Here is a 20,991-nt window from a genome sequence, read left to right as displayed (position 1 = left end):
GTGGGCTGTGGCTTTCTTTCTCTTTTTTTTTCAAAAGAAAAGGTTTCAGTCTAGCTTTTTTTTCTTTTGCTCATTTTGATTTTGCTTTTTCAGAAGGACTGAAGTCTGATAGAGGGGGAGAGAAGGATTGAGAGTGTGAGAGAGTAAGGGGAGGCCCATTCACCAGTCACATAAAACGGATGGGATATTTGGGTCAGACTCAGCACTTCAACAACCCTCCCATTGCCATATGTCCCCTGTCACAGGAGACAACAAAACCTGAGGATAAATTTAAACAGCTCTGCCTATATTAACTACAAAGAACTGGGCAGTAGCTTAATCAGCCAGAGGTTTTCTATTCTGCTTGAGGAGCATATTTTTCAATGCAATAACATATTAGGTGCTTAAAGGCAGATGCTGAACATCAATAACAGAACAAGAAAATGTCAGCCACCAAAATAGTGACAAATAAATATTAAAATGCTGTATAGCCATATTAATTGAAAAAGCAATAGTTGCAAATAAGCACACCGATAATGATCTTCACCATCAGGAGAATATACTGCATGTGATTATACCACATTTCAGTACATCTTACCAACAAGCAGCAGAGTCCCAACAGCCAAGCCACCACCTACAAAAAAAACAGATGAAATAGGAAGAGTTAGAGGGGTGGGTTCCCTCCTATGAATTAAGCACTGAGCTCTGCTGAAATCAGTGGTAGCCTATTTCTATAAGGCCTGTCAACAAGACTGTTTTTTCCCTGTAAATAGACTGCGCGGCTCCACAGACATAAATACAACTCGTACAATCTCAATTCACTTAATTGATTATACATTAAATCTTTTGGCTAATGGTTTGCCAAAAGTTGAACAGGTTGCATGTTTGATGAGTTCCAACGCAAGTCGCGGATCAAACGGTGAATCATTCTTTTTTAAGACGTTCTTTGATATCACTGTTCCTGAAAACACTGGTTCAATTAACGTTATTCGTTCATTAAATAACCATACATATGAAGTAAATGCACTCCCGAGAATTGTGATAAATGACTTTTGTCTTACTGCGACCATATATTAGCAGCTACAGTTAAATAAAGCAATTTCGCTGGAGAGGCTAACGTCAGCTTTAGATGGGCAAACCAACTACTTTTCTTTTCAAACTGACCGATCACATAGTCGAGAGACGTGACACCGGTTGACACAATAAGCTGTCCGTTTTGCACAGAGGGTCTTGTCCCTGGGATAGAAACAAGTTTGCTGCGGGATTTCTTTTGAAAACTGGTTGTATTGCAAGTAATGCCAGAATTGCTCATGCTTCTAACGGGAGCCGCCATGTTGCCTCCGTGTTGACAAAGCACATGGGCGTTTCTTCATAAATTCTTCCAATTGGAGTTTGAGCTATTGCTTCGCAGCCAATAATATCAATGGACTCGGCGCAGGAGGACTGACGCAGGGTTAAAGGCAACCGGCGTCCGACAAATGCACAAAGAACTACTCGTTTTCCGTTGCCAATTTTAGCTATCTAATAATAAGGTGAGTTGGAGCGGATATTAACCTTTCCTATCACACAAACATTCTCCTCCCAGTCACTGTCATATTGAATACGGACGAGTTGATATTTTCTCAAAACAACCAACAGGCGCTAGCAAATGTTGCATCACTAACCTAGAAGCTAGCTGGCTAAGAACATTAGCTAACTTTGTGAAGCATTACAGTTAGGTAACGTAAGATATGCACAGTTAAGTGCATGAGTACTGGTTATATCCCTCTGAAATCCCTTCAGATTAAAGATTTAAATCAAACACATTTAAATCAACACAACAACCTGCTGCGCTAACCAGTGCTTCTTTAAAGACTCGTAAAATGCATGTGATGTCAATAAATTGCAAGCCAATGGTCACAATGAACTGCGACCTTCATTTGCTGTTGACATTACCGCTCTCTCAAAATGTGTAATGTATCAGCATAGTTTACAATCCACACAATCTAACGTTAAGTTTCTAGATCAGACCAAGACATTGCTGAACTATGTACTCTTGTGGTAGTGTTGACTTTGTTTTATGTATGATTATGGATATGTATTTTTGTTTGTATTTGTAGACATTGCTGGTGACTGTTCTACCCATAGGGTCAGATTTACCAGTCTGATTAGGACATCAGGTGACCCAGCCCCCCCTGGTGTTGCTCTGTCAGGTGAGAGGGCAGTTAGGTACACTCCTTGGGGTAAGATCAGCTGAAACGCACAGCAGGGGCAAGAGTGAAGGAGAGAGCCTCTCCTCTAGTCGACTGGACGATTAGGCTCATAATTCCTCCCCTGGTCCTCATGCCCATGTCATGTGAGTCTGGTCAGTCAAAGCACCCGGCTTGACCCCCAGGCAAAGGGATGGACGCCGAGGCTATGCTGCTGACTCTTATTCTGCCTGTCAGTTAGACCCAAAACAGACTGTGGAGGTGGTGCTGCACTCTGTGCTCGAGACTCATCGGCCTCACAAGGCAATGCGAGGGGTCAGCAGTGGAGGAGGAGGAAGAGGAGGAGGAAGGGGGGGGGTGCTCTGTTGTGGAGAGGGAGACTGCTCATTTCTAAATGCTTTTAGCGGAAACAGCACTGTTGTTTTGACAGCGTTTTTTGAGCGTAATATGCGCCGACAGTGGCGCAACAAATCGAGGGAACAAATGACAATGCAACATTGTGCAAAGGCTGAATGGAATGACAAAGAAATCGCCCTCAAAGAGCAGTAGCCCAGATCTATTAATACACTGTACGTTGTTGGAATGGAAAAAAGGTCATAATTTGTTTTGCATGCTGTAGGCCTACTACTAGGTAGTGCTCTTAAAATGATTGTTTATTTCCTTTTCTTTAAACACATTGGCTGTATGTTATTTCTATTATGTCAGCTTTTATCAATATGTATCTGATTGTGGCAAATAATACCACAGTCATAACATGTCAAACGTTTCCTGAGCGGGTTGTTTGGCTTTCCGTATCATTCTGCTCTTCATAGAGAAGGCTGCTGCAAGAACATAATGGCACAGGATAGGAGGGCTGCAAGATTAACATCGCGCCCCCAGTTTGTTTGCGTAGTGTTGAAAGGAAAGTAATAGTCTTCGATGCATGTTCAAGCAGACAGGCAGGGCTCCCGTTTAAAAAGTCGTATTCTTCCAAATCCCGTGGCCATTCTCTCTCCAAAAACAAACACACAATTTATATTTAAAGATATTTTTAGGGGGACTCCGTTAGTATTTCAACAGTGGAAATCCAAAGGGCAAGAGATAAAAGGTTTTGGTTGTTGATTTTCATTAGATTTGATGGCTACTTATAGACTGTCTGAATGAGGTTGCGTTTAATGTTTTAGTTGGCATGCATTGAGATCAGTTGTTAATCAGCGGCAATAGAGCTGGCTGGTGAGTTGATTGTGAGCAACTCCTTTGATTAAGTCTGCTCTGGGTGTTCGCTCTCTCTTCCCCCCCCTCTCTCTCTCTCTCTCTCTCTCTCTCTCTCTCTCTCTCTCTCTCTCTCTCTCTCCCCATTCAAAGCCAAACAAGTCAGAGGTCTTAACAATAAATGTGAGACAGTGTGTTCCACACCATTGTGGTTGGAAGCGGGTCGAAAAAAAAGCGGCGTGCGCCGTGCGGTGCTGTGCCGTGCCGTGTTTGCCTAAGGCTGACCTACCACATTGATAGCCTTGCACTCATCAAAACCTCATCCCGCTCAGCTGCTTGACTTGCCCTTATTTTTGTATTCATTTTATTGCAATCAATTCATGGTGCTTAGTGGCCACTGAATGAGATCGGGGGTGGGGGTGAGGTTGAGAGAAAGAGGGGGAGGCATGGGTGTTCTTGATCTTTTGAGTTTACATCTGGTCATGTTTAACCAAACAGGTGTCACTGTATCTCATCTGACTATAGCAGGCTTAATCCTGATCGCCGTGTTTGATAGCTTTAGAATAGGACCTCCCGGCTGGTCCGCAGACCCCGAACCCCACAGCATATTAGCGCGCACAAAGAGAGCCATCAGTGCCCACCCTCAGCTGCCTTCTGCTGCCCAGAGCGAAGGGGATCAGAGTGGGGGGATCTCCCCCATGTCTCCCTCCCATCTGGGATCTCCGGGGAGCACTGTCTTATTTAACATGGGCTGGGCTCATGTAATCTTCTTAGGTCTCGCGCTGATGCCAAACCTTCCAAACCCTCATGTTTCCCTAATTTGGAGACTGTAATGGCTACAAGCCTCATAGGCCTTTTGAATCCTCCCCCCGCACCACACACACACACACACACACACACACCACCCCTCGTCATCACCCCATCTCGTATCCCATCTCTCTCAGTCAACCAATAGACTGTTTGATGTGAATAGACTGGGCAGCTTTTACAAAAGCCACTATCGAGGAATCAATCTGCAAGGGAGGGAGGTAGGGGGGGTGATGTGGGTGGGAGTGTGATCTGTTAGCGTGCGTGCGTGCGTGTGTGTGTTTGTGTGTAATGAGGGGTGGGGGGGGGGGCCTAGACTCCAGGGGAATCTGCCAGTGTTGTGTAGCTGTAGGCTGTCAGTGGTCTTTATGTCAAATCAGTGGGAAGAAGTGTATTACGACAAGCATTGCGAGCGCTGATTGATGATAAACTCCCTGGCGGTGCTGTAGGCCAGCTAGTTAAGCAGGGGGATAATCATGTCTATTGGCTTTGCATAAAAGTGCTAGATAATTCATTTGCCTTCCTTGGGCACCCTTTGATATTTTCAGAATGTGAGTTTGAACTCTCATTGCAGTCACTTGGGCTATTTTATGTTTTGGTGATGCCCTGCTTAATTTCCTTGTGTCATACTCATATATAATGCTATGTAGACATTTAGTGGCATTCCTGTTCTGGATTAACCTTTCATGGTTTGGATTGGCCTTTTGGCCCCAATCTGCAAAGAATATGAAGCTCAATTGCTCAAATGCAGGTAAAGGCAGTTAGAGGAATGCAGTGATTTTCTGCAGGTCCGTTACTGGTTTCTGTCTGGTCATTAAACTTAATGCTAGTAATCTTACTTTCTTCAGTCACCCTTAAATCTGATGTTTGCACTCCCTCCTCTTGCAGTTGACACAATAAGCTAATAGAGAGGGGATTCAGAGTGATCTACATGACCCTGTTTATTGACTCAGATGACAGTGGCATTGACAAGGATGTTAATTATATTCACCATTGTTCTGTGGAGGTCCAAGAGGTAGGTTTCTGGGGGAAACATTGCTGAAATCCTCAGTCAAAGATAAAAATGGTGGAGTAAATGCAGTGTTTAAATAAATAGAGGGAGAGGCTGAGAGATGTGACTTTGCGAGCCCAACAGCGCCTGCCTTTCCCCCGCTGGTGCATACGGCTGGGACCACATGGCTGCAGATGGCCCAGCCATAAGTGCATCTGCGACTTCCCTTTGTTTGGCACTGTCGTCATTTTACATGTAATCCTGGATTAAGACTGACTCTGGTGTTAATTTCCATCTGCAATTTATTATTCAATTTTGGGGTTGCTTGCTTCCTCCCCATCACATGGGACTCCAAGGCATGCACATGGGGATTTGAGGGAGGGAAATGGAGATCCTATCTAGGATCTGAAAGCAGCCTGTTCTTTCCCAATGAATCTTGTTTGATTCCCACCTCACACACACGCACACACAAAACACACACACATACACACACACACTTTCCCCCGACACCCTTCGCGGTGTGCCATGGAAAACCAGGCGGCTGCATATGGACCATCTCTTGATATCATTCACTGGCCGTGTAATCTTATTATGTTAAACCCCTAATCCTCACCTACACTGAGTGCCCAGACCAGCAGTGGTGGCCGTGGGGTGACACTGGTGTGATGGAGGCGGCGTGAGGGGGCCCAATGTCTGATCCCCTCTCCGTCACACACAGTGGGTCACCAGTGGGCGATGCAGTGATGTCCACAAAGGTCACCTGTGCAGAGAGAACTAGGAAATATTCCTGGCAGTCTGAGAAAGTGGGAAATGCAAGGTATAGGAATGAGCAGAAACAATGATTGACTCATAATTACTTTGGGGAGGGTGTGGGTGGGGGGGGGGGGGGGTTAATGGTGGTTGTATCAGAAATATAGAAAAGAACTGTGGATGAGGTCCATCCTTGGGTATATGGAGTGATGGACCTTGGGCTTGTATTGAACATTGCAACTTGTTCCAGCTTCAGGCCGGGGTCACATTTCAACCTCTCTCCCACTACCAGCAGATGCACTGTAGTATGAGGAAAGGCAATAGGATCTTCTGGGCAAAAAAATAAATATAAAAATTGAACCAAGTGTGAAAGTTTCTGGGAGGCTGGGCCCCATCCTGGAGCCTGACTAGAGCCTGCAGCTGTCCCTGAGTTTCTCATGCCCCGACCCACAGAGCCACCTTCAGTCAGGCAGAAAGGAGGGAGAGAGAGGGAGGGAGGGAGAGAGAGAGAGAGGGAGAGGAATGGGAGCGAGGGGATGAAAGAAGGAATGGATCGCTCAGAAGGGGTGGTGTGTGTGGAGGGGGTGGTGTGTGTGGAGGGGGGGGGGGGCTTCCTCCCTCGAAGTTTGATCACGGTGAGATTTGGTGCTAGGCAGGGGGGTTAGAATGGGATTGGAAAAGAATGGGATGGAGAGGCATGGGATAAGATGAGCGGGGGGGGGGGGGGGGGTAACTGGCGGTATGGTAGTAGATGGTTGGTGGCGTAATGGGATTAGGTGTAGCACCTTTTGTGGCACAGGGATGACCACCTGACACTTGGTGTGGCAGAGAGCACTGTGTGTGTGTGTGTGTGTGTGTGCGCGTATCCTATGTGTTTGAATATGGTGTTGTTTTGGGGATGAGGGTGGAGGTGGGGGTTAATCCGCTCCCATATCTGAGATATCATTCCCGAGACGAAGGGGCTTTAGTTTGGCTTGTTTCTGCTCTGCTGACCAGGGTTAATTCCATGGATGGACCGGCCCACAGGATGCGAGATGGGGAGAGAGAACAGAATCCATCACCTGCTGGCCATCAAAAAGCCCAGGCCTGTTATTCTTGTGTTGCTGGGATAGTCCTTATGGTAGCCACCATTAAGGGGTTGGGTTGTCGGGAACAGTGCTTTTATATCTAGCTTTCACTTTTCGTTAGGCGTTTTTTTTCCTAGTCAGGGGAGTGCATTTTGGATGTGTACAAACATCCAAACAATGTCTTTATTGATGGATGTTGGTGAGCAAAGATTGACCCACACGACCGTCTCATCTGCCAGCTAGACGACCGGAGGAAAAGTCAATAAGGGGAGTGGAGAAGGACTGTTTATTCAGACAACACACAGAGTTTGTGTCTGTTTTTAAGTGCCAGCCGACGACGACAAACAAAAGAGCCAGGCCCTCCGTCGCCGTGGTGACAGCGGAGCGCGGAAACCCTTTTATGTGAACTGGCCAAAGAAAGGGGGCACACGCTGCCCGGCGGGGTCAGGGCCTTAACGCTGTGCAGCCAGCACCTCTAGGCAGAGGTGTTGAGAGGGACAGCAGCAGAGTGCCAGTGACAACTGCAGTTGTTTGATTGATTGATTGATAGATAGATACTTTATTGATCCCCAGGGGAAATTCAAGGTTTGGTTGTGATCAGGAGATTGCAGAAGCAGTCCTGTCACTGTACCATCACTCGTGGCAAAATTAATGCATGTGTGCATTGCGTCATGAGTTATTCCTCTAATTCAGGAAAAAAGATTTCTGTGAGTGTGTGTTTATTGTTAAATTATGCGTCCTAAAATTGTAGCCTGGCAGAATTGTTGTATGTTGTCTTCTGCTCATAATACTCAACAATATATAAAGGATACTTGTACATGTATGATGAATCTCTCATTTTTCTAGTTCTGCGACCCATTGTGGGATGTTTCGCCGTGCACTTGGAAAGACTCTGGGATTTGTTGGCTACACCATCCAGTATGGCTGTATCGCACACTGTGCCTTTGAATACATTGGGGAGTTTGTCTCTGTAAGTCACACACACACACACACACACTGTGCCTTTGAGTACAGTGGGGAGCTTGTCTCTGTAAGTCTCTTTTGAGCTTTCTTCCTTGTTGCTGTAAGCTACTGTACATCAGACTCTTTCATCATTCACATGTGACAAAGTGTTTGTGTTTATACCCATAGTGCACTGGGCCATCCATGGAACCCACCATCACAAGCAATGACATAGTCTTCTCCGAACGGATAAGTAGGCATCTTTACAGAATAGAAAAGTGAGTCAGATGAATCTACTGACATCAATCACACAAAGTTGATGCTATTTCTTTGTGTGTCCAGGGTAATTGACAGCCGTCAATCATCATGTAACCCATGTTGTACATTATGTATCTCAGAAGAAGATATCCAAATTGATTTTACACACTGCAATTAGCCAAGATGACCATTGCTCACCTTGAGAGGCTGATCTGATTGCCTTCTCACAGGGGAGACATCGTAATAGCCAAAAGCCCCTCCGACCCGAAGATGAACATCTGCAAACGAGTGATTGGGCTGGAAGGAGACAAAGTGTGTACCAGTAGCCCCTCAGACGTCTTCACGACCCACGATTATGTGAGTACCGGAGAACAACTGGAGATCATTCCCTCCGCACGCAACACACTGCAGGAATGCAAGAGGGTCGCATTATCTGAAATGGCTTTGCCAAGCTAGCTAGCCTTGACAGAAAGTAGGCATTCAAATGTGTGCTCCTTTGCAGTTGGGTAAATACCTCTTTTGCTTGCAATTGCTTTTGCAAGGTATTACGAGCAAAGAGGCTGAGGACTACTATGTCACTGAAACAGCGGTTATTGCTTTTTTATTGCTATTGTCACCTTTGCTGTCTGCAATTTCTGTGAAACCCGTTGTGTTAGTGCCAGCTGAGTGGACCAGATGATTGGCTAGAGAGGGAAGAGGCCTTTCTCCAGGGCCTCCTGACTCCGAGAGCCACAGTGGAAGCCTATATCTAAAATCTAAATGGGGAAAGTGGCCATTTTCTTTTGCACTGACTGACAGGTTTCTGATGTAGCCAAGGAGTGCAACTTGGTTTAAGACCAACATTGTTTAAGGTGCATGAGATCAATGACAAGGATTAACTGTGGTATCAGTAACCTAATAGGCAGAGGTTAGCATTGGAGATCAAATCTGATATCTGGAACAAAAAGGTCTTTTTTTATGTTCATTTGCTACTCCTGCGCACACACACACACACACACACTCACACACTCACACACCTGTGCATACTCAAATCAGATCGAGCCGTTGGCAGTGGGGGGCACGTGTGGGCATCGCTGACTCAGCCAGCCCCTAAAGCACACAAGCGGACAGCGAGGAGGATGTCGCCGACGGCGTGCTGGAGCGCCATCCTCCGAGTTCAGTCATCGCTCTTCCTCCCCAAAATCTCTTGCCTTTTTGCCTCGCAGACATAACAAATTGGCTTGCTACCTATCCCCGGTAATGTTAATGCACCTGAATGTAGGTGTCACAACAGAGACACATGAGCCGTGAAGGGAAATAGGTGTGGAGGGAGGGGAAGGGGTGGGGGGGGGGTGTTGGGGCGTCTTTTATGCCGAGAGGCATTCAGCAAGGATCAAACGAAAACCCTAAACGGCAAGTTGAATTCTGCAGTCTGGCTAAGTGAAGGCATTAACAGGTTCACAGAGGACAAAGTGCACTCCTGAGGATCTGGTTTCAAGGAGAGCAGAAAAAAAAAATTGAATGACAGGTTGACAACAATTTGAATGAAAGTGTTTTGCAGCTGCCGTTCCTGCCAGTGGCTGCTTGGATCAGTAGAACTCGAGGTGTACGTACCGGCTGCCATTTAGATGATTACGTGACAGCATTGCACACCATGTCCTGGCATATTGAACGCTTTTGAATGATGTTTGGCTGAATGAATTGATGACTTCCCTCATTTAACTCAACACCTTGTGTGTCAGAGTGCGGGACGCGAGGTGGGGTGGAGAGGGGGGCAAACAGCAAGTTGCATGGTTCTTCTGAGTGGATATTTATGTGAAGTCATTATCTGCGCCCATGCTCATTCAATCAGCATTAAAGTCAGAGCACTTGCATGGCGTGAACGTGCAGTCATGCTGTATTCATGCTGTATGCTACATGTGCTTGGGAAGTGATGCATAGTCTGTTTACATAAACTGTCGGAGTACTGTTTATGTTTCAGAACCCTTACAGGTTGTACTATTTCAGCTACTTCAAGGGGTTCTGAGTATGACCAAATGTATTACACTTGTCATTTTCCACACAAATTCAAACAAAAGATGTTTCTAGATAATGGTCACCATAAGCAACATGAATCTTATTTTTTTTTTTTTTTAAAGGTTTTGTAAAAAAAAAATATTCTCAGTTGATAGATGGATGAATAATGTATTAATGGATAGAAGGAGAGAAAGATGGATAGACATATACTGATGAGTGAATGAATGAATCATAAGAATCACTTCAGCTATATCTGCATCCTTCTTCAGCTAACCACACGCTATAAGGGGGGGGTATTGGTCTGTTTCTGTGTTGAATACATGAATCCATTCAAGCGTGTGCAGACACACTGCTGCACATATACACAGGATGTAAAGGAAGCAGAACTGACAGAAGACAAAGCCTTCTGCTCCTCTGCGAAGACAGATGATGATCAACGTCGTTCCGCTTCTTATGGATGGAAGCAAGCATATGTTTGCATGTTAATAAGATGTAATTGCTGCCGCCACAACATGCTGGCATATGTTTATTAGATGCCTCGCTAATGAAGCGCATTTGTATTTGTGAAGAAGCCACCTTGTTTCCTCTCATGTTGAGTCAACACGTAATCTATGAATAATCAGCCTCCTGATGAACCATTTGGCCCAAAACACACGCAGTGCAGCCACTCGGCCTTTCGGAGCCCATGCGTTTCCTTGTAGTGTCACACCCCAGGAGTGTTTCTCAAAAATAATCATTAATCATTTTTTCTAAGCCTTTTTGTGTGGGAGGGAGAAAAGGAAAATGGGTATGTGTGTGTGTGTTTGGGGGGCGTGGGTGGGGGTTTGAAGAGTGGTCATCCAGTGTCCAGTGGGAAAAGTTAGGCATCTCCAAAATAGACGTCCCTATATTATGATGCCCATTATGAGAATATAATGTGTTGTTCGTCCTGTCCGCACATATAGAGTGGCCGCAGCGAGGGAGTTAATTAGGGCCCTGACAGGCTCTCTCTCCTCGTGTGATGAGATTAGTCCTAATTGGTGTCAGAATGGATCAGCGCTCGCTCTGCTGCAGTCGCGGCTGGCAGGTCTAGCCCTGGTCTAGACCCAGGGAGCGGCCTGCGAAGGCGTGGTCCAGCACCCCCCAACACACACACACACATACACACACACACACACACACACACACATACCCAGCCCTGCACACACACACTCATCTACACTTTCTCTGTCTTCACTCTCGTTCTCTCTTATATACTTTCTCTCTCACACACTCTTACTCCCTCGCTCTCTGGTTTTCTCTGTGTGAGGAGGAGACAAGGTTGTGTTGGTGGGGGGGGGGGGGGGCACATTGAACCACCAGCCATAACGACCCTGTCTGCAGAGCTTGCTAAAACCATGACCCTGTCCTGTAGCGATGACCTGTCCCTTTAGCCTCATATAAGTGGGGTGGGGGGTTACCCCTGAGGATTATAATTATGCTGTTTAGCACAGAAATAACACACACATTTAATTGCTTTGCAAGAGCAGTTATTCTACAGCCACTATTCTACGACTTACATAGACAGTGGATACTGTGAAATCAGGAAAAGGAAATACAGATCACTTGTAGTTTTATATGGAGATGCATTATTTTGTTGTAAATGTGAAAAGAACAGCACATTGGAATACATTTGGCATTTCATTATCCTTTTCTTCTCTGCACCACGTCTAGGTACCAAAAGGGCATGTATGGCTCGAAGGGGATAACCTTCGGAATTCCACAGATTCCCGAAGCTATGGCCCAGTTCCCTATGCCCTAATCCGAGGGCGTGTGTGCTTAAAGGTAACAGAGGAAAATGGCTGCACTTCATGTACTGCTCTCTCAGGGGAAGAGAAAATGGGGAGAGAGAAAAAAAATGGCAGAGCTGTAGATATTAATCCTATAAAGCACTTTTTAAAAGACTTTGTATAAATTCATTTGATGTACTTTGGAAGAGGTAAAAGAGAAACTGACAAACTAGAGACCTAGTTCGGTCTTGGCTGGGCATCCTCCATATGTTGTGCCAGAAAGGATATTCTCCAATGTGTAACCTTGGAACCAGGTCAGCTCACCTTCTGCTTGCCAGGACATTATATAGGTCAAATGATGGCCCAATACTCAACATGTTACAGGAAAATGCTCTCCACCATAGATATCACAATATAAGCTCCTGTGTTTGCCCAATACCCTCAACATATTACAGGAAAACGCTCTCCACCATAGATAACACAATATAAGCTCCTGTGTTTGTTAATATTACATGAAAACGCTTTCCACCATAGATATCACAATATACAGTAAGCCCCTGTGTTTGCCAAATACTCCCAACATATTACAGAAAAACACTCTTCACCATAGATATCACAATATAAGCTCCTGTGTTGGCTCCTTTTGTGCATTTGATTGGTATAGAATAGAATATTTGATATAAGTAAAATGATGAGCAAAAGTGAATTTGCCTTTTGCCTTTCTCCTTGACAGTTATGGCCCCTGAATAACTTTGGTCCCCTGAATGAGAGTCCAAATGAGAGGATTCCACGAAGTAGCTGACATGATGCTGCTGGTCTCTGTATATAAAACAGTTTTCTAATGTTTTTAAAATAAATATTTATGAATAACCACTGAAGTTTTTGCCTTTCATTAGAAAAAAAAAAGCATGAAACAACTTATAGTTGGTAGATATCAGAACTGAATTGTTGGACCTTTTATCCATCCATCATTTGCTTATTTTCCGTCTGTTTTATTTTTATTGTACCAAATCTAGTGAGTCCATGTAGAGCAGAGCTGCTTATTTTCTATGTGGGTAGGTGTGCTGTTGTGGCACACAGGTATCATGTCTTATATCATCTCACTGCCTACTTACTTTTGCCTGCTGTTGTCAGCTTAGAAACACCTTTTTGTTGATCCCTCTGGGCATTGGTCCATTTTACCCGTTTTAGATGCCCTCTGATATCACCCCTCACTCCCCTAAGCTATGCGCCACGGTTCACTGGCCATTCACTAATAAAGACATGTGAAAGGTTAATTGCATTTGCAACACAAATTACTAATTTCTGAATAGGACTGATGTGCCATTAAAGATATAGATTTCCCCTGCATTGACAGACCCTACTCTGAGAACACAGTCAGTAGGCCCCATTTCAGTCCATTTCATGTCCAGGGTCATAGTGCATTTATGAGTTACTTCCATGCTTTCAACACCTGTAAGGTTTGGCTGTAAGATAACTGTGATTAAGTTACAATGAGAAGAAACAATGTGATGTGTAGAATTTTTATATTTTCACCAAACTGACACAGGTTTCACACTTCCATTTCATTCTGACATTCAGACTTCTGTTATGTCTGTCAAATAAAAACTGAAAGTATTTACCATGGACTAAGCATAAAGCAGCTGAAGTAAAATAGAAAATTTCCCAGCCATGCTTCTTCTGAAAATAGCGGGCTTTTAATGCCATGTTTATATTCCCAACCTCTTGTGGTTAAACAAACCTTCCTGTGCTAAATTTTTCAGCAGGCTGCAAAGGCAATCATAAAAAATGTTATCCTTTTTCCTTCCAGCCCTGCAATATTTATAGGCACTTAGTAAAGCTGAGGTGGCTGTATAAACTCTGACTGGGGCAGCGCCATGGCCCCTGTGATACTGATGCTGCAGTGCCAGGGCAGATTTCATCTTTTCCACTGCAGCCCATGACCTATAATGAGGGTCAACTGTCCCCAAAACAACAGAGAGCCAAAACCGCGTCAGTGTGACTGAGGATCAGAGTAGCGTTTGTGACGTTTAGTTTGCAGTTTCTCTCTCTCTCTCTTTCTTTCAATTCAATTCAATTCAAGGTTGCTTTATTAGCATGACTGTAGGTACAGTGTTGCCAAAGCACAATTAAAACAGCATAACAATTAGAACATTGACAGCATTACAGGAAACAGTAACATGAAAAATTGTGTGTATACCCTCACTTTCTCTCTCTTTTTCCACACACACACACACACACACACACACATATGCATGTGATCACACACACACACACACACACGGGCAGCATACACATTATAACACATTGGATTAAGAACAGACATTAGTTCGGGCATTGTGGCAAAGTGTCCGACTCATTGTCCCTCATGTCATGGCAAGCTGTAACGTATTTTGCAGCCAGCGGAGCAGTCAATCCTTCTCCTAGCAGGTGGGCCAATTTATCACAGTCTTTAAGGGAGCTAAAATTTGGAATTTTATTTGAGAATTGTAAAAAATATATTTTTCTAATCTGTTCGAACTTTGGACAGTATAGGAGAAAGTGCATCTCTGTTTCAACCTCACCAGTCATACAGTGACCACAGAGCCGCTGCTCTTTGGGAAGCCATGATTTTTTGTACCGGCCTTTCTCTATGGCAAGGCTGTGGTCACTTAGCCTGTACTTGGTAAGAATCTGTCTCTGCTTTGTATCTATGACGGTGGAGAGGTACTCTGCCAATTCATAATCTCGTTTTAGTGACAAGTAACATTCTAATTTGGATTGTGATTTTGTTTCATCCCAATGTTCCAGATACGTATTCTTACTTTCATTCATAATTTGTTTTACTTTGATCTGATTTTGAAAAGCAGTGCTGGTCTGAGATCGATGGGTTAGAGTATTAGTTAACTTCAGAACCAACTGGCAAAGGGGACTGGTTTTAGGGCTGACCTCTTGGGTTTTGTATGCTTGAAACTGTATGGTGTTTTCGTCACTAGAATTTAGGTGGATCCAGAATTTTAAAGATCTTTTTTGTATATTTAATGCCAATGGGAATCTGCCTAATTCTGCCCTGCATGCATTTGTTGGTGTTTTCCTTTGGACTCTAAGAATGTTTCTAATAAATTCTGCATGTAGGGATTCAGTGGGATGTTTCTCTCTCTCTCTCTCTCCAACCCTCTCTTTCCCTCTCTCTCTCTCTGTGACTGACTGTCGGTCTTCGGAGCTTGTTGTATGGTCAGCGGTTAACAAACTGATACTGCTGAAAATAGATAAAAAAAGAAAGTTCCATGAACTGTGGTAAAGAGATAGCCTACCCATTTGCCAGAGGAAAGCAAAAATAATTCAGAATCTCAGTCATGAATGGAATGTGTTACTCTGGTCAGATATGTTGATGTGTCTTGTCATCTTCATTAAAGGAATGCGGCAAACTTTTGGGAAATTGAAAAATGAAAATGTTGAACTCATTTGAGAATTTAATAATATTCAAATCTCAAATGAGTTCAACATTTTAATTATACATATCATATTATGACATATTACAATATTGTAAGGCTGTTGATTGAAATATAAATATGACAGACGACTAGAAAATGGTCACATTATCAATTCAGTTCTCACCTACTAAATGGCAAATTACCTACATAATTGCATAATTGGATATGCATCTACATATCCATTCAGTAATACTCTGAATAGGAAACAATCAAGTAAAGTCATGTATATGTGTAGAAGAATCTGTGTTGGTAAGTTAAGCAACACAATGGCTTAGTACAGTCCCTTGCTCCTGCTGCTGACGAATAGCGTTATGAGCTTATGTGAGGTGAGAGGTAAGGCTACCTGTGCTGTCTACAGGGTCTGATCCTGCTGAAAGAGCACTAACGAGAATGGGACAGAAGTGCTGAGCCACGCTGGCCTGGACAAGTGGACAGGAAGCTGTCACAGAGAGTCAGGTGTGCCTCAGAGTGCAGGCTACTCCCCGGCAGCAGACAACAAGGTGGAGATAGACCCAAGCAGGGAAAGGCTAGGACAGACTGAACAGATGTCGCTGGACTTGTGGACTTGTGTGCCACCATATTCCCGGTTGGATCTTTGAATAGCCACCACCACTGGGCTGCTTTCTCCAACATTAATGATTCAACAATAATTAATGGAGTCTGTTGACAGATAAGTAAAAATTTCCGGATTATTTTTTACCATCCTTCCAGAGAAATGGAGTGACTCTTAAGTTATTCACTTAAAGGTCACAGAGGTTAAGGCAGTGGTGATTCCCTGTCTGTGTCAGCAGTGTCTGCTCGTCCAGGGTTAGCCATCTTATGAAGGTGGTGATGCAAGGCTTTGAAAGTGCTTGTAAAGGCCTATCCAGGTCAGCAGAGGACATCTGTGTCACTGTCATTTACCAACATCCTGCCTGTTGCTATACGCTGTTAGAACAAAATATGGCTATGACTTTATGTTTGCTTGTTGTTTTGTTTAGATGGGTAGGTCGGGCACTAGCCTATGACTGGTTGATATGGAGACTAATTTGGGCATCAAACACTTAATACACAACTGAAAGGGATTCATATAGGGAAAGGAAACAATGAAAGCTAACCTCTATGTGTATATCTGGGCTTGTAGCTATTGTACCCACTGGATATCGATATATTTGCATGGACATTTGATCAAATGTGCGAGATTTGCTATCCCTCACAAAGCCAACAACTAAGATGTATTGAAGTATCTTCTGAATTCTTGCAGCTGCGGTTCTGGGATGTGTGGTTTGAGCAGATAGATATGGATGTATGGTCATTTGATTAATTCATGGAAAGGCGTATGAAGTAGTAGTAGGAGAGTGCCTCACCTGCAGTAGATCCCCAAGAGCACCCACGGTTAGGGATTTTAGTTCACAGTGTTTTTCAGAAATGCACACATGTAGAGGTTCTTGTTTACAATATCCATACAGAAGGATATTTAACCATGGCCATCTGTGCTAAAGCAATAGATGAGGATAAGAAAGAAGGAGACGTTCTGAGCAACTTTTAGGCCTCATCTTCTAGTGAGCCAATTTCCCTGCACACTGCTTCATGCATAAATGCATCCGAGGGTTTTTAAATTCACACTGGGGTTCTCTCTTAATTCGGGTTGGGAGCAGAGATAAATAAACTCGATCACGATCACAGAAAGGTGTGGTTCACTCCTCATAAAAGAGACTGGGCTTTCTCGTTGGACCTTGATGCCTCCTCCCTCTCCCAACATCTCTTCCTTTCTCCTGCTCCCTCCCTCTCTCTCTCTCCGTCCTTCTTTCCATTTCTTTTTAGCTGATGAGAAATTGACTCCCCTTTTTTCCAGCAGTGCTCTCAGGCCTCCCTCTTTTAATCAAGGACCAAATGAAAGGCTTTAATTAAAACTTCACAGGTCCATTTGATCATGGCGCAGGATGAGCTTGTCTTTGTAAAACGGCTGACCGGAATCAAACGCGAGCTTCTGCTGATGGTGCTGACGCCTCTCGCCCGGGTTGTTTTTTTGCCTGTGCTAGCCTGCGTCACGCGGGACCGCTAAATGCTAATGTAAAGATATTTACCCAAACAGATCCATACTAGACAGATGGGGAGACGGAGCAACTCCACCCTCCCTCTCAACCTCCCTCCCTCCTGCTTACCCCATGCCGCATTGAGGCTGTGAGCAAGCAGCCGCCCTCACACCTCAGTGATCAAAGCGCCTCTTGCTAATGAATCAACAGATCCAGCTCCATTTTGTGAAAAAAAAACTTTTAGAGAGGAATTACGTCCTGAAAAGACTCTTGGGGAGAAAGCAAGCGTTTGTTGGCAGGAACCCTGAGCAAGATATTCATTCAAGGAAGCAAGCTTTAAGTTTTAGATTTGAACTTCCTTCACACTGAGCAAAGTTTGGTGGCAAGAGTGTAGTCACTATCCACTGTCTCCTTTTAATTCCACTGTTTGTGATCTGGTTAGAAGTGCATTAATTGGAGACTTACTGAGGGAAGATTTTGTGCACAACTTTTTGTTTTTAAGTCTGTCTTTAAGTTTGTCCCTTTTACACTTTGAAAGTCAAACATGTGGCAGAACATGTGAGTGTGTGTGTGTGTTAGATCTCCAAGAGTCTGCGGTATCAGTGTAAAGAGATGGGAATGGGGGGGGGGCTCTGGCCTCGTACAGTGGAACACGTGAATAAAAGGCAAATGAAAGAACGGCGAAGCGCAGAGCGAGGAAGTGTGGTCCACAAAGTGCTTCATTCTGTCGGCGACAGGCTAGTGTTTTCACCCCACGGGCATTGGGCACAGAGCAGCGCTATTATCGTCACCGCGGCTCCCCTAATGGTGGCGGGGGCCTGGGACGCGTGCGCGGACACACACACACACACACACACACACACACACACACACACACACACACACACACACACACACACACACACACACACACACACAAACACACACTAGAGGGTCCTAATGGAGGGCCAGGGGAGGTTTTCTCCTCGGGTGAGGTGGTAAGGATGGCGGGGTAGGGGGCAGGAGACCGATCACTTTGCGTAACAGCGGGCCAAGTCTGACAGGCGTGACCTACATCCCCTACCCCCTACCCCCTTCTCTCTTTCTCTACCCTTCTCTTGCTCTTCCTCTCAATATTACTCTTTCTATTCCCTCTGTTTCCCTTACTCTCTCTCTACATCCTCACTCCCTCACTCTCTCACACACACTTTTCTCTGTTTCTTGCACACACACACACACACACACACATGGACAAAACATCCTCATTATCTGTCTGCAGAAATCCATTTACTTGTCAACAACACAGGCACCCCAAGCCCTCACACCCACAAATGACTCCTCTGTTAAATATGGCGAGACACCGCATCTATGCTAGAAGTCTAGATCCAGATAACCAGCAAATTCCTGTGCTGGATCTGAAAGTTCTGTACCTAAGCACATGGTCATCATTAATCATTAAATCCTGTAGCCAATCATATGCTGCCAGTTGTGTACACTAAAACCTAATCATGTACAGCAGGTTATATTTCTTATCCAATCATGTAATACATTTTTTCTGTACTTTTAAATTGTATGTAAATGTGTTTGTGTGTAAGTTTGTAAGTGTAATGTAAGTTTGTGTGTGTGTGTGTGTGTGTGTGTATGTGTGTGTAATGGTATGATACATTGAGGAGGAGAGGCAGTCCACAGCAGGTTGAAGAGAGTCCAGTCGTCACGTGCAGTCTGCCGTCCTGTGTAGGGCTGACTGACGTCATGGAAGTCTGCTGACCGGGCTTTCTGGGTAATTTGCTGATGGACATGCTTGTCTTATAGACAATTTAGCCATGGAGACAGAGCATAGTAAACAAGGCAGACACACAGGGTTCCAGGCAACACCGAAGAATAGACACACACACACGCAAACAAACACACACACACACATACACACACGCATTGCACAAACACACACACACACACACATACACACACGCATTGCACAAACACACACACACACACACATACACACACGCATTGCACAAACACAGGCATACGTACACAGTACTGTGCAAACATACACTCTGGACACACAAACGCACACAACATGTAAATGCACAGATATGTACTGGGCCTGACAGAGGGGGGGGGGGGGGGGGCATGGGATTCTAGAGAATATGGGGGTGGGCTGTGCGGGGAGTCCTTGTGCTGTCAGAGAGAGTTGGCCAAATTACCAGCTCTGCTTAAGTAAATAAATGAAACATGTTTGTCAACTCTGCCTAATGTAGGCACATGACTGTGGCATTTATGTGTTTCTCTCTCTCTCTCTCTCTCTCTCTCTCTCTCTCTCTCTCTCTCTCTCTCTCTCTCTCTCTCTCGCTCTTGTGTAGTCATAGCCAAGGCACCCCCCCCCCCCCACTGTAGAGGTGCATGATGTCATGGCTTGATTGGGATTAAAAGAGAAGGATCGTTTTCTCACAAAGCTGGCGATGGCCCCAGGAAAAGATCCCCAATTCCTGCTCCCTAGTGGAGGCTGACATCCCTGTTCACTTGCATTTCTCGCCCATAAAGGGGCCTGTAATTTCCTCCTGCAGGTCTGCGAATCTCCAGCAGTGCCCATGACGATTAGAGAGGGTCGCGCCTCTGTCTCTCTCTCTCTCTCTCTCTCTCTCTCTCTCTCTCTCTCTCTCCATCTCTCCTCCACTCTCACACTCTGTCTCTTACATCTTATATTTTGCCCTTGGGGAAATTAAGAGAAGTCGGGGTTGGGGGGAGGGTTGAGGGAATGGGGGGGGGGGGGGGGGGGATTGAGGGATGGGAAGGAACTGTGTGTGGTGTGGTGGGTCGGACAGTCGGACAGTCATTATATTCAGGCTTTTGGCAAGGAGAGCATTGCGTGCGTGTGTGTTTGTGTTCCTCTGCGGTCACTGTAGTTCAAAAGCTGAACCGCGTCCAAGGCCGGGTAATGATGCACCAGGCAGTAGTGGACTACAATAACCAACAGTCCTTGGCTGGCCAATTAGTGTCTGGCGCAATTATATTTCCAATTCTGAGAGAGCTGGAGAGAGTGACCGAGCTCAACTAATCATTTCGAGCAATTACTTTTAAAACTAATTAGAATGCCAACAGGGCTCGGGCTCAAGGTTCTCTTTCTTTTTTTGTTTGTGTTTTTGTTGTTGTTTTCTCCATGTAAAATGGCCGTGCATGAAAAGGACAGGGAGAGAGGAGTGGAATATCAACTCTGCAACAAGCCAAACAACAACCTCCAGCCTTGATTGAGAAACAAGGTCAGGTTTTGTCCAGGGCCTTGTCCACTTGGTGAAGGGACACCCACTCTTTTCGCGGCAAGCCAAGTTTCCTATTTACCTCTGCAAGGTCAGCACACAATGCAATTGTGTGGCAGAAGTGTAGGTTTTGATCCAAACCTACAGACAATTTGACAAGTCCATTATTCATTGGCAGATTGTGTGTGTTAATATCAGTCCTATCTGCAGTGTTATGAGGCAATATCACGTGTTTTATCAAATTGTCCTTTGCATAGATCAGTGGTTCTTAAACTTTTTGTCTGGCGACCCCCCCCCCCCCCCCAAAAAAAAAAAAAAAACATGGGCCAAGTCTCGCGACCCCCTTCTTT

The 20,991-nt window shown here is 44.8% G+C and overlaps 2 protein-coding genes across 3 annotated transcripts in view; one reads left to right on the top strand and one right to left on the bottom strand.

Annotated features, from left to right (window-relative positions):
- Positions 1-1,316, bottom strand: part of elp4 (elongator acetyltransferase complex subunit 4) — a 65,830-nt gene extending 64,514 nt beyond the window's left edge. Inside the window, exons 1-2 of the mRNA XM_076286904.1 lie at positions 1,144-1,316; positions 578-613 (exon numbers count right to left, since the gene is read on the bottom strand). Coding sequence (XP_076143019.1) covers positions 578-613; positions 1,144-1,312 — 205 coding nt within the window. The 5' untranslated portion in view covers positions 1,313-1,316. The remainder of the gene's footprint in view (positions 1-577; positions 614-1,143) is intronic.
- Positions 1,317-1,422: 106 nt separating this feature from the next.
- immp1l (inner mitochondrial membrane peptidase subunit 1) lies at positions 1,423-12,737 on the top strand. 2 transcript variants are annotated; one of them, XM_076288062.1, is made up of 7 exons: positions 1,423-1,511; positions 2,079-2,171; positions 7,821-7,944; positions 8,106-8,194; positions 8,405-8,531; positions 11,862-11,972; positions 12,651-12,737. In XM_076288062.1, the coding sequence occupies exons 3-7, from the start codon at positions 7,840-7,842 to the stop codon at positions 12,717-12,719; spliced, it is 501 nt and encodes a 166-aa protein (XP_076144177.1). In that variant the 5' UTR covers positions 1,423-1,511; positions 2,079-2,171; positions 7,821-7,839; the 3' UTR covers positions 12,720-12,737. The 2 variants fall into 2 exon arrangements, with proteins under 2 accessions (XP_076144177.1, XP_076144178.1); XM_076288063.1 differs by lacking the exon at positions 2,079-2,171.
- Positions 12,738-20,991: the final 8,254 nt, after the last annotated feature.

Source organism: Alosa pseudoharengus, unplaced genomic scaffold, assembly GCF_046254945.1.
Source record: "Alosa pseudoharengus isolate Yale_2024_CS ecotype anadromous, Long Island Sound unplaced genomic scaffold, YU_APseudo_1.1 YU_APseudo_1.1_scf_16, whole genome shotgun sequence".
NCBI classification, from domain to species: domain Eukaryota; kingdom Metazoa; phylum Chordata; class Actinopteri; order Clupeiformes; family Clupeidae; genus Alosa; species Alosa pseudoharengus.
Note: the sequence above shows the minus strand (reverse complement) of the source record. Positions and strands in the feature narration are given on the sequence as shown.